Source organism: Eurosta solidaginis, chromosome 1 (genome assembly GCF_040869045.1).
Source record: "Eurosta solidaginis isolate ZX-2024a chromosome 1, ASM4086904v1, whole genome shotgun sequence".
Classification (NCBI taxonomy): Eukaryota; Metazoa; Arthropoda; class Insecta; order Diptera; family Tephritidae; genus Eurosta; species Eurosta solidaginis.
This window is the reverse complement of record NC_090319.1, coordinates 53,632,125-53,646,298: the sequence shown is the minus strand read 5'-3', so window position 1 is coordinate 53,646,298 and position 14,174 is coordinate 53,632,125. Positions and strand designations below refer to the sequence as shown.

Genomic DNA, 14,174 nt, shown 5'->3' with positions numbered 1-14,174 from the left:
CCGCCTACAGAAGTAATGCCGACCTTATTACAGTAAGGGACGCTTCTGTAGTGGAGGGCTTTCTTTCTATTTTCTTATTAGATTGCTGGATCCGCTTTCCGGTCAGGTGGTCGTAGGACTAATATTATGCGCTCAGAAGCTTATAACGAAGATGAGGAGGAGAGTGGCAGAATAGGGCACAAGCCTAAGAAGATGAAATCGCTACAAGCGATAAGTCGGTAGCAAACGAAAGTCAATGAGCTCGGCAAGGGGCATCATGTGTGTCCGAACAGAGGAGAAAAATGGAGAAGAATACTAAAGATGTAGTAAGAGAGCTCGCTCGCAGTATCGGGAAGGACAAAAATGTCATAGCGATTGGGAGCCATGGTCGACCCAACCTCCTCGGAGATTGAGGGCTTGTACTGGTCAATGAGGCTAAATGAAGCAGATAAACGGCAATTCGCTAACAAGAACTTTGCCTTGGAGGGGAGGATAAAAAGGTAGTCATCGGCTGAAGTCGACAAGCTTGCTTTTAAGAAGCAGAAAGAACACAGTGCCAAGTCACCGAGGCAGGATAGGCACATCAGCAGGAGCTGTTGCTCTGAAGCTGGAGGACTGAAGGAATCCAATAACGTGGAAGCAACAACATAGACATGTGATTTTGTCACAGTGACACCTTCGTGGCTATCACAATATATGCGTCTCCTTCGTTATCACACATGCCAATTATGGCAAATCATCGTCTCTATCACAACTATAGTTTCAGGAACATTTATCTGCCTTAATACATATTGTGGCGAATGTTGAAATCACTAGGCCTTTATTAACTAATCACGCAACAACAAAAACCTGAAGCAAGTCACACTGATGTACATGAATACATCAGTCATCATTTACACACATACATACAAGGCAACGAAGAGATATTTTACACACACACATGTGGTCATCAGTCGAAGTAGTTACTCACGCATACACACGCATATGACTATGCGAGAGGCTATTAACTACAAATACACAGGCATATAGCTGGTAACCAAGCAGAAGATTCTAGAAGGAGAAACGCCTAGACCTTTGGAGAAATATGCGGACAAGGCAACAGAGAGTATAAAAGCTGAGCAATGACTAATCAGTTTGATTTAAACACGCAATTAGTTGTGAAGTATAAGTGTTATTGTGAAGTAATCTCAAAGTAGTCTAATAAAGACCATTTTACATTACTGAATATTGGAGTTATTTATTCAACATTTTAGCGATTCGAACGCTAGAAGAAGGATTCAAATAAGCGGAATTTCCCTAAATTCGTTACAATATGAACCAAAGAGATTGTGATTTATCCTGTGACAAAGCAACGCTAGATATTGGCGAAAGGTTCTACATAGTAGACCAGGCAAACACCCTCTCTTGCAACTTAACTGCGACAAACTGAATCAATGAAGCCATGATTTGTGCTGATGTGTGTACTGCTAAATATCACAGTAAGTTGAAAGCGACGGAGCTTTCATAGCTGTCTATATGGCAGTTTATTGCGGCATTTATCGCAGGTCATCGTTCTGCTGTGAAGACTTCGATTAAGAACATATTGCTCCCCTGTCACCGTTCAGTTACAGTCACGGATAAGAACCGCTGCAACTGTGTTGACGCAGTCACGTGCCACGTTGTACTTTAACAATCACAGAATCTGCCAACTATAAATAGAGTCTCGCTCCCAAATAGTTAATAAAATAATATATTTTCTTGACTTCCTCAATTGCTCACAAATAATCTTAAAAAATAATAGTTCCCTTCTTATTTTTATTTTAGCTTAATTCAAGCAATCCTTGGTGAACTACCAGCCGAATCCGGTTACGTTCATGTACATGGCACACACTCGTATGCATCTCAGGAACCCTGGCTCTTTACTGGCAGCATCCGGCAAAACATTTTATTCGGCGAGCCAATGGATAAGAATCGTTATCGTGGTGTAGTTAAAAGGTGTGCATTGGAACGCGATTTTGAGCTCTTCGCCAATGGTGACAAAACAATTGTGGGCGAACGTGGTGCTTCGCTGTCGGGTGGACAAAAAGCACGTATTAGCTTGGCACGTGCTTGTTATCGTAAAGCAGACATCTATCTACTCGACGATCCTTTGAGTGCCGTGGATACACGTGTCGGTCGCCATCTATTCGATCAATGTATGCGTGGTTTTTTGCGTGATGAAATTGTGATTTTATCAACACATCAATTGCAATTTCTCGAACAAGCCGATGTTATTGTAATTATGGACAAGGGCAAGATAAGTGCTGTGGGTACCTATGAATCGATGCGTCGTAGTGGTTTGGACTTTGCTAAATTATTAATGGCGTCAGATGTGCACATGGATACTGATGCCGGTGGCGATATTACAAATAAGAAGAGTATGTCACGTCAAAACAGCGCACAACGTAAGAATAGCACAGGTTCGCTAAATTCCGTAGCCGAATCGGTGGTTGGTGAAACAGAATCCCCTATGCAGGTGGAAGAAAAACGCGCAGAAGGCAAAATCAAATTTAAACTATATGCAAAGTATTTTAAGGCAAGCGGCGGTTATTTGCTGTTCATTTTATCAATGGTATTCATTTTGACGGGACAGATTTTGGCTTCAGTTGGTGATTATTATTTGTCTTATTGGTAAGTGAAAAGGGGCTTTGAAACATAAATGTATATGGATATGAATAAAAACAGTCGAACTGGGATCTCCATTATTCGCATGTAAGGCTATTTTGGTAAGGAAACCAAATACTTTTCTAAAGTCTAAACATCCATAATGAACATGAAATAAGTTGATATTTAGTTGAGAAAATATTCGGGTTCATGTACCTCCTCGGGCGCCATATGTCTAAGCTTTTGAAGTTTTGAAGCCATGTAATTTTTTTCAAGTTAATGTTGATAATATATTATTTTGTGCTAATATTTTCTTATTTTCTAACTTAACATAGTGTTTATTAATCGTCATAAGTTTAAGCGTTTGTTAAACAAACAAAAAAGGCAATAATATTAAAACGAATCCGGTTCTTAAGCCTTATCGTTAATAACTACGAATTACGTTGGTATTCGTTTCCTGAAATATTCATTGCTGCGTAATACGGTTTCCAGGATTCAACTTCCTGCTCGGGCGCCAGGTATCTAAGTTCTGGAGGGAGTGTAGCTTTCTTCGAGTTAATTTGCGCTAAATCTTGTATGCATTCATTTCGCTGCATCGCTGAAACTCTGAGGTATATACCTTCTATTTGCTGCGAAACCATTTACTACATTGGCGAATAAAATGGTTGCAAGAAATGAAAATCTACTTCTTGGTGGTTTAATATTAAGAAGTAGACAGACGGATTCATAAGATGGGACGATTCACTGATGTTCAAAGATCGCAAATCAAATTCTTTAAAACCTTTCTAAACTCTTTCTAGGCTACTAGTGTAGGACGAATGAAAGAAGCATAGTCTAGCCTGGAACTTACTAGAGAAACATTAAGTGCTTTTAAAGTGTATGGATCGGAGAAGACTGCTATTCATCTGGATGTAGCCGAACATACATACGATTTTTAGATAATGTAGTTGATATGGTTCAAAAAACTAAGTTTCGTATCAAAATAAACGCGTAAATTCTTGAATTCAGAAGTTAATGTAAAATTTGGCCCAGGCAAGTAACAGCGCTTAGGAAACGAGCTAACTCTTCTGGGGAAGGTAGAGTGGAAAAACTTGTTGACACTAAAATACAGATAGTTTCGAATGCGCCATGAGTTAAGTCTTGCAAGGTCGGCTTGAAGGCAAGGAGGGTCATCACATTCTCGAATTACGGAGTATATATGTTAAGATCATCAGCATATAGCAGAAGCTTTGAGCTTTGAAAGTTGAAACCAATATTATTGATGGAAATTATCAACAAGGGCCTCGAGATGCCGCCTTGAGGAGCATCCGAAATTACCATACAAGTGCAGGAGGAGATATTGTCAATAGTGACATTATAGAGCCTGTTAGATAAGTATGACTTAGCCACTCAAGAAAAGTAGAGTGATAACCAAAGCCCTTCAGTGTTGAAATCAAGGACTTCTTTATGTTTGTGTGTTTTAATGGTGTGTTCAATTTATAGTTATTATTAAAAATTCATGAGCTTAACACCGGCTTATAATAACTGAATATTCAATTATTATGTTTTCCTAAGAGAAACTGAAAAGAAGGAAAGAAACATTTACTGGCATATTGCGATGATACCATTTCGAAAACCGCCACGAATTCATTATCAGGCAATATCGTAATGTTAGCAAGGAAACAAATACAAGCAGGATAGCCTACTGGTTAAGGCAACTGCAGTTTCATCGTGTGATTCGCGGTTCGAATCTCGGTGAAACCTTTGATAACATGATGAAATTGCCTGATGATGAATTCGTAGCGGTTTTCGAAATGGTACCATCGCAATATGCCAGTAAATGTTTTTTTCTTTCTTTTCAGTTTCTCTTAGAAAAACAAAATAACTGAATATTCAGTTATTATAAGCAGGTGTTAAGCTCATGAATTCTTAATAATAACTATAAATTATTATAAGCCGATGTTAAGCTCATGAATTCTTAATAGTAAGGACTCTGTCGAAAGCTTTTGAAAGGTCTGTATAGATCGCATCACTGAAGCCGCTTAATTAGTTTTGATTCAGTTTCGAGTTTGTTTTTTTTTCCAAACTCTCGATATAATTTTCTAGATATTCACACCTTAATAAATATTAAATTCTTTCTTTTCTTGTGTATTTTTACAGGGTAAATAAAAACCAAGCAAAGCTATATGAAGAAACTGATCCTGTTGACATTTATATATTTTCGGGCATAATTTTGGCAACCATTTTTTTCGCCATCACTCGCAGTTTTGTTTTCTACACAATGGCCCAGCGTTCATCCATCAGTTTGCACAATTCCATGTACCATGGACTTACACATGCGGCAATGTACTTTTTCCACACAAATCCATCAGGACGAATATTAAATAGATTCGCAAAAGATTTAGGGCAAGTTGATGAAATATTACCAGCGACATTGATGGATGTTATACAAATATTTTTAAGCTGTTTTGGTAGTGTGATGTTGATATCAGTCGTTAATCCATGGAATTTGTTGATGGCACTCATTCTTGGCATTATATTTTACTATATACGAGAATTTTATATAAAAACATCACGTGATGTTAAGCGGCTAGAGGCAATTAGTAAGTTTAATATAAAATAAATGAGTTTCTATGAAAGATATTCACTAAGTGCTGTTTTCACCATCTCCAGCTAAGAAAGCATCATTGTAAATTTTACCAAGTAGCGCAACTAACAGCTGATCGGTGAAAATTCGCACATTCACACGCACAGTTCTCGACTCAGTTTCAAAACAAAACTTTGGATTATTTAATTCAAATTTTAAAGTGAGATAATCCTTACATATTTATGTATTCAGAATATATATGGCGTTTTTGTTGTTATCAAAACAATAGTTTTATTTATATTAAAGCTTTTATCATTTTTTTTTTAACTTCGAAAAATCTCCGAACACCATTCCTTCATTATATGACATTCGACTGCCTAGTCCACTGCCTTCCACTCTATTCGCAACATAACCTCTACTTAAGCTGCCAAACTATATAGTAAACAATGGAAAGTATTGTGGATAAAACAAATGTGATAACTTCTGCTTAGACGTCAAAATTACAAATAGAATGGATCACCTGATCTTTAATTGACTAACGCTGTCTCATTCTATCAACCGCTGAATATAGCTCATAGTACAGGTCTACAAGTAGGATATGTAGCAGCACGCACATACACAGTCACGCTCACCTGATAAAATGCTTGTTCTTGTTCGTTTTTTGTGGATGCTATTTGGCACTGTTGTACTTCTTAGGTCCAAGAAAAGTGTAGTAGCTGCTAACGAAAACTGCGTAAAATTTTTATCGTAATTTTACAAAGAAATGCCCTTATTTACTGTCAAACGAGCACTTAATTACATCCCTCTTTAGAATCCATATGTTTTCGACAATTTTTATTAACAAATTGTGATACTTTATTACCGGGGACAATTGCTAAAACGCGACCAAAACCGTGGGGGAGGTATTAATAGACGCGTTTTTGCTCGCTTCCAATAATTCGAATACTTTTTCGCCTTTGGGCAATTGATAAAAGGACAAAACGCGTCTTTTCATTTCTCTTTCCACATTTTTGGACGGGTTATTGCAGTCAACCTCGGTTTCAAACTGTTTTTCGCGGATAACTTTTGAACGGGTAGAAAAATTTAGCACCCGTGTTTGTATTCTCAGATATCCCAATTCAAGACTTTTGTATAATTTTCTGTAGGACCCATATAGGTGCACTACATTTTCGTACTAAATTCGTTCAAAAAATTTACCATCACAGCAACCCATATCTGATATTCCGCTCCTTTTTTTGTTTCCCTGCGTCGCTTCCAACGACATCAACCCCGGTAATTTTGACACTTCGTTCAGTGTCAAACGCGTGTTCCACGCACGTTCTACTGAGTTCCACAATAGTTTGACACTGACCGAAATGTCAAACTGCAATGTGTTAGAAAGAGAAAGGAACTGCTTCCTTCTCATACATATCATACTTGTAAACCTGTACTATGAATATAGCTGGCCCTATGCGCCGGCATATTGAACACCTTTTCGAAACGCTGCCAAGATGCTAAAAAGTAGCCGGAAAAGATATCACACTTGTTTTATCCACAATGTAATACTATGTCTCCACGGCACCAAAATCAAGTTGATTTCGGAAGATTCTTAATTTAAGCCGAAATTAGCTAATTTCGTTATGGAAAAACTGTCAAACGAAATTAGAAATTCTTAATTTAATCGAAATTGGACCCAAATTACGTGCAATTTACTGAGCGACTATATGGTCGATTACAATTTACACAAAATAATCGATGGTCTGCCCGCACTAGCTATCAAATTTCAAAAACATATGATTATCTTGAACGTTTTAATTCGGCTATGGGAAAAAAGCGAAAACAAATGTAATTTGAAATTATGCAAAAGAAGAAGCATAATCGTGTGGACAGGAATGTAATTTACGAAATCATACTACCGAAATCGTGTACCGTGTAGACATAGCATAAGAAAGATTTTGCCTGGAGGATAGCAATCTATCATCATGATTTGATAATTTCGTTTTCACCAACACAGAGTGACTAACCACCGGTTATATCGATAATTGTAAATATTTTGTCGAAGAATTCGAGCACTCGAAAATTAGTTAAAAAGCTGACTTTTGTTTACACTTTTTCTCATGGTGGAATCACCAGGTGAAGTAAATAAAAAAAGACGGAAGATGTACCTACGCTATCTGAAACGCTAGTGATATATTTTCGACGGCCAGTAGAGGCTAAAATTTTTACCCGCTTTGAAGAAATAGGAATAGAAAAATTAATACCTTGCTACCCATTACAGAAATTGCTGTTTTCAGCATATCAGTGCCACCTAACGCCAATGCAAAATTGAATACAAAGGACCAGTGCGAGTTAACATTACTTTTAGGATCGAATAAAAATAAAAAATTCAATTTTGCCACATTAACTGACCTCAATTTCAACTGAAGTTGAAACTTTCATTGAAAAACCGGACATAAAAGAAACATGTGTTATTCATATAAAGTACATACATATGTACATCAGTTATTTAGTTGTACTTTTCTGCCTTTGGCGGAACTTAAATTGGTTTCGGGTTCGATGAAAAGTTTTACAGCCATACTTGGACGTGATCGTGATAGTGTTAAATATGTTTCCCCCGTTAAAATTCATTGACATGTTCATCTGCTTTATTGATTTCTCGTTGAGAGTTGGGTTTAAAAAATATGCTTCTCTAATATATAACAACAAACTTAATCAGAAGATCCCCAAAAATTCTTGACTGTTGAATTCATGATGTATTACTAATGTTACCAAGTTTTATTTACCAAAATATATCAGGGAATAGACTAGCCCAGTGGCATTCGGCCTAGAACGATAAGATGCTGATCCGAAGCGAGCTGGATTCATATATTCTAAATTACAATCCTTAAGTGTAACACTCCTCTCATCTTACTGTTCTGATTTTTAGGGCGAAACAGCAACAGTGAGTTATAATTTTTTGTATATTTAGCATACAACTGTTTAGCGGAAGTTTTTTCAAAATAAGGTATAATACGACAATTTTGGGGTTCTTGTAGGAATAAGAAAAACATTCTTCGAAAGTCTTCACTAGTACTGTACAGGGGAAAATCCTTGGTTGAATTATGACGTGAATGCAAATAGTTTGTCCTTTTTCAATTTTTTTGGGAAAAAATTAAACATATGTATATATATATTTGATAATATGAAAAATATGGAAGTATTAGTTTAGCACGGCCTTACTTATGGAAGAGAACACCAAAGATACCCTAACTGATGAATTTCTGTAATTAAATCCAGTAAAGGTCCATCGATATTCACCTCATAGCTTCATAGTTTATGTGAAAAAACTACTAAAAGTGGCATATTTTACTCCTGAAAGATGCAAAAAGCAACACTTTTTCGCGGACAACATTGGTGAAAAATTTTCGGATAGCCGAATGACAGAACAAAGAAGAATTTAGAGCGAGACAATTGACGGCTTCACCTGGTTATTCCACCATGCTTTTTCCTAGGCCTTAACCGAGACACGAACCTTCAAATAGCATGGAAAAAACGAAAATTAATTAATTGAAGATGGTGCAAACGGCTCTAAATGAAGCTAAACGTGTAGGGCTGATTCCATTCAACACGGCGTCTACAGACCACAACCACAATTAAGCAAAGCTTGACGACAACCGTAGCCAAGCATTGGCTTATTGATTACTTTGAAAGCCGCAGCCACCAATATAAATTACAGCAAACAGCAGCGAAAAATTTAGAAAAAAATATTAATTATGTTTAAAAAACTCGCAAAAGAATGATTTTAGCTTTTATTATCTGTAATTTACTTCTATTTTAGTTTTATAATACTGTCGCTCCCCAAAAATAGATTAAGGGTTAATCTGGCTACAACGGCTTTCGTGATTGATTGTCGTGATGCTCTGTCGCGCCGAAAATAACGACACTCATAAGAATATGTGTAAAAATAATATGACAGATGTGGAGTCTACACCGCCGTCGTGAATGTAATTAGCTCCCTGAAAAATGTTGCAACTGCGAATACAACACCATTTCCAGTTGTAAATGAGACAGCGTCAAAGAAATTTCCAAAGCGTCGCTTTTAATAGAGAATTGTCAGTTGTGAATGAGAATAGTCAATTGTAAATGCGAAAGCGGCATACGTTAATTAGGAAGCGTAAATTGTAATTGGGAAAAGTCTGTTGTAAATAAGAGCAGTCAATTGCAATTAGTAAGTTTAATATAAAATAAACAAAATAGTACGAAAATCAGTAAAGTCAATTGTAAATGAGAAAGCGTCATATGAAAATCAGAACAGTGACGCTTCATTTGACGCTCTCTCATTTACAAAGAACTCATATATTAGAGATGTTACGCTTTCGTATTTACAATTTACTATTCTCATTTTCATATAACGCTTTCGCATTTACATTTGATGCTTATTAATTTTCAATTGACTAATCTAATTTACATTTAAGAAAACGTATTTCCAACTGACGCTTTCTCATTTTGAAACGTCTATTCTTGTTTTTGACGTCAGTCTTTCTTATTTACAGCTGAAAATGACATAGTTTGAATTAAGTCGCACAGTGGGCCATTTTCCATTCCCTTTCCATTTCATTCTCTTTTCATATCTATATTTTTTTAAATTTATTATTTTCCCTATACAGCACGTTCACCCATATACTCACACTTGGGCGCCTCATTAAATGGTCTCTCGACGATACGCGCTTTTGGTGCACAAAAAATTTTAACAGCTGAATTCGATAACTATCAGGACCTACACAGTTCCGGATTTTACATGTTTTTGTCAACAAGTCGCGCTTTTGGTTATTGGCTTGATTGTATCTGTGTAGTCTACATAGCAATAACTACACTGGGGTTCTTTGTATTTTCGCCGAAAAGTGGTGGTGATGTGGGTTTGGCTATTACACAGGCTATGGCTTTAACTGGTATGGTGCAATGGGGTATGCGACAATCGGCTGAGCTGGAAAATAATATGACTTGTGTTGAACGTGTTTTGGAATATGATGAAATTGAGCCCGAGGGCGATATGGAGAGCCGACCAGCTAAAAAACCACCACAAACATGGCCCGAACATGGTAAAATTAAATTTGATAAACTCAGCTTGCGTTATTTCCCTGACCCCACATCGGAGCGTGTACTGAAAGCGTTAAATCTTGAAATAGAATCTAGTGAAAAAATTGGTATTGTGGGTCGAACTGGTGCGGGTAAATCTTCACTGATCAATGCTCTATTCAGATTATCGTACAATGATGGTGCGATAATTATTGATGCGCGAAATACAAATGATTTGGGTTTACATGATTTGCGTAGCAAAATCTCAATTATACCACAAGAACCGGTGCTCTTCTCAGGTACAATGCGCTACAATTTGGATCCATTCGATGAATACTCAGATGCTAAATTATGGGAGGCACTTGATGAGGTAAGATTGTTTCTTCTTGACACCTCGCCGTGAAAAATGTAATCATTGACCAAAAAAAAAAAATTTTGTTTAGGTGGAATTAAAAGGAGTTTTATCAGATTTGCCAACTGGCTTACAAAGCAAAATATCTGAAGGTGGCACCAATTTTAGTGTGGGTCAACGTCAATTGGTGTGTTTGGCGAGAGCCATATTACGTGAAAATAAGATTTTAGTATTGGATGAGGCGACAGCAAATGTAGATCCACAGACTGATGCTCTAATACAAACGACAATAAGAAGTAAATTTAGGAATTGTACGGTTCTTACAATTGCACATCGTCTACACACAATTATGGATTCGGATAAAGTGCTGGTTATGGATGCTGGACGTGCTGTAGAATTCGGATCACCATTTGAGCTATTAACTGTAAGCAAAACGAAAGTTTTCTATGGTATGGTGAAACAAGCTGGTGATAGTGCATTTGACAATCTGCTGATGGTTGCACAAAAGGTGAGTAGTACTTAAGATTGAAGACGACTAAGATAACGTTAACGGCTAACTAAGATAAAGATAAGGATAAAGATGAAAAATAAATATGTTTTAAGCCGGCTTGAGGTCCGTGGATGATAAATTTAAACGCAAGTTTTATTTATTTTATTCCCAATATATTTCGATTACACACGGTAATCGTCTTCAGAGGAACTACAAAAAAAATAAAAATACAAAAGTTAATATAATACAATACGAGCCGGACCCGTGCGCATCTTGCGCAACCAATATAAAAGTCTCTTATCAAATATCAACAAAAATCAGCTGTTCTTTCAATCAATTAAAACTTACAGGCTTGCGCTGCCATATGGCGTATGGTAGCACCTGTCGGTAATGCAGTGCAAGTATTCACAATAGTGCCCTAGCACAAACAAATGTGCTCACAATCGTTTATTTTTAACAAATTATTTTAATAAAATATAGCTAAACAAAAGCACTACGACCAAAATTGCCCAAAGCTCGCCAATACCCCGAATCTCCATCTTTATAATCAAAACTTTATTTATAGATTTGACATGAAAACAGCAATTAGAAATAATATATATGATGATAATGCAATATATAGATAAATATAGTAAAGAGATAAAGATAAGGATAGAGCTACGAAACTATGGTACACCTAATTACCTGCGCAGAATAATTGGTAAAAAATTTAGCTATTGAGTACTCCTCACACAACATCACGGCGGAGCCTTTCAGAAATCTGTTCCAGGACCAACGCTATGAAATGCGATGTATGATGGTGTGCTACAAATCGATCTTCCCGGAGTCACGCAAATTGTCGACTATGCAGATCATATTGTCGTAGTAACAGTGGCCAAGAGACTGGATCTGATGGAAGGAATAAGTGGAAAAAGAATGGTTGATGTATATGGGACTGGATATGGCTAGCAGTAAGACAGAAGTGGTCTTTGTAAGGAGATTATGAAATGAATTCAAAGGCTTACTTGAAATATTTAGGAGTAAACATTGACTCAAAACTAACTTTTAAGGAGCACTCCAGGGCGGTGGGAGAGAAAGGATCTAAAGTTAGTGGAGCCCAAATGCGAACAATGCCCTACATCGGCGGACCAGATGGAGCTACCTATCAGCTATTGTCCAACTTAATAAGCTCTATAATATTATACGCTGTACCAGTGTGGCACGGATCTAATATAACCTTTAAAAAAAATGAACTAGGCTGATACCAAATTACTCTTACACGAATAGTAAATACTTGATCCTTGTTTTATCTCGGAGAATATCAGTAGATCTGCTGTCAAGGGCAATGGCCAATATGTATGGCATTGGAATCGGGCGACCATCGGAAAATGACAAGAGAAGCGGTCGGTCACGAGCAATAGCTAGGTGGCAAGAATAGTGGGAAGAATAGAGGAAATGTCGCTGGGGCTTCACCTTAATTCGACATACAGAGGTTTGGTATGACCGGAAGCATGTTGAACTAAACTAACACAGCACGCAGATATCCAGTGGGCACAGCGATTTCAGGAGCTATTTGCATAAGCGTAGGATAGATAACAATCGACTTATCTTGTTTGGTTGATTTTCCGACAGGGTGGATAAATGATGTATATTGGAACGATTTTCCGTCATCCCTTGTCAAATTTCGTTTTGAGACAAACCGGTTTCGGCGTTGTGCCATCGTCAGTGTCGTAAACAAGTTTTAAAGGCTCAAATATTGTGTCAGAAATTGTGTTTATCTGTTCGTTTATTATTCTACCGTCGAATGTTTTCTGTTTGTAGATTTCCATGTTTTCGAGTACGTTGAGACGTCGGCCCTTTTCCTGTATGTGAAGAACCCTAACTGTTTTATTGATGTTTGCTTGGGAACATTCATTCTCGACCATGTGATTCGCGAAGTTAGACTCGGGTATAATGTTTGGATTCCGTATTTTTTTGTTGTAATCTCTAATATGTTCTCTGAACCTTGTTCTTATTTGCCGTCCTGTTTGTCCTATGTAACTATGCTGGCATCCGCAGGTGAGCTTGTATACGCCGTGGCTGCTAAACCGATCCTCTGAGTTAATGTTAGTTCTTAGTTTTCGCCCTAGATTGTTCGATGTTTTGAATGCTGTGTTAATGTTGTATTTTTTAAAGAAGTTTGCCAATTTATATGTTGCTTTTCCTGTATATGTCATAGTCGTCCAGCTATTATTTTCCTTTTCATTATTTCTTTTTGGTTCTCCATTTGTCCTTCTGAGCTTATCTACTAGTGCTTTTTTATATCCGTTGTTCGCAGCGATATTATATGTGACCTCAAGTTCTCTCTTATATGCCTCTTGTGTAAGCGGTGTTCTTTCAAGTCTATGTACCAAGTGCCTTAATGCTGCATTTTTATGCTGTTGAGGGTGATTTGAGGTATTGTGTATTATTGTATCGGTGGCCGTTGACTTTCTATATATGTCATAGTAAAACCTTTTGGCTTCTTTATCAATATTTATCGTGAGGTCTAGATAGTTGATTCCTCCGTCTTTTTCGGTTTCCATTGTAAATTTTATATTTCCGTGCTGCTTGTTGAGGTACTCCAGTACAAGCTCTTCGTTATTAGTAGTTAAAACGCATATTATGTCATCCACGTATCTAGCATAAAATGACACGCCTAATTTGGACTTCAGCTCCTGTATGTACTTTTCTTCCAGATTTTGCATGAAAACTTCCATAAGAATTGCTGATGTGGGTCTTCCCATTCCAAGACCGTTTGTTTGTCTATATATTTTATTGTTGAATTGAAAATAGTTTTGACGTAAAGTGGTTCTTAGCGTATTTGTAAATATACACAAGCATCAATTTGACAATACCTGCTCATATACCTACGAACTATAAATACAGGACAAACGACAACAACAGATCAGAACGAAAATCGACACTGACGATGGCACAACGCCTAAACCGGTTTGTCTCAAAACCAAATTTGACAAGGGATGACGGAAAATCGTTCCAATATACATCATAGATAACAATCTTTTCTGACCACATTGTCCCAATGTAATGGAACACGCAGAACATGTAATGTTTCATTGTCCTCGTTTTCCTGCGAAAGACCCTCTGTACACAGCTTTTTTGGAGTGCAAATT

General features: G+C 37.1%; 1 protein-coding gene across 1 annotated transcript in view; it reads left to right on the top strand.

The window, feature by feature from the left end:
- Window positions 1–14,174, top strand: part of LOC137253407 (probable multidrug resistance-associated protein lethal(2)03659) — a 76,591-nt gene that overhangs the window by 58,800 nt on the left and 3,617 nt on the right. The window contains exons 7-10 of the mRNA XM_067790282.1: window positions 1,783–2,628; window positions 4,741–5,183; window positions 9,793–10,571; window positions 10,645–11,061. Coding sequence (XP_067646383.1) covers window positions 1,783–2,628; window positions 4,741–5,183; window positions 9,793–10,571; window positions 10,645–11,061 — 2,485 coding nt within the window. The remainder of the gene's footprint in view (window positions 1–1,782; window positions 2,629–4,740; window positions 5,184–9,792; window positions 10,572–10,644; window positions 11,062–14,174) is intronic.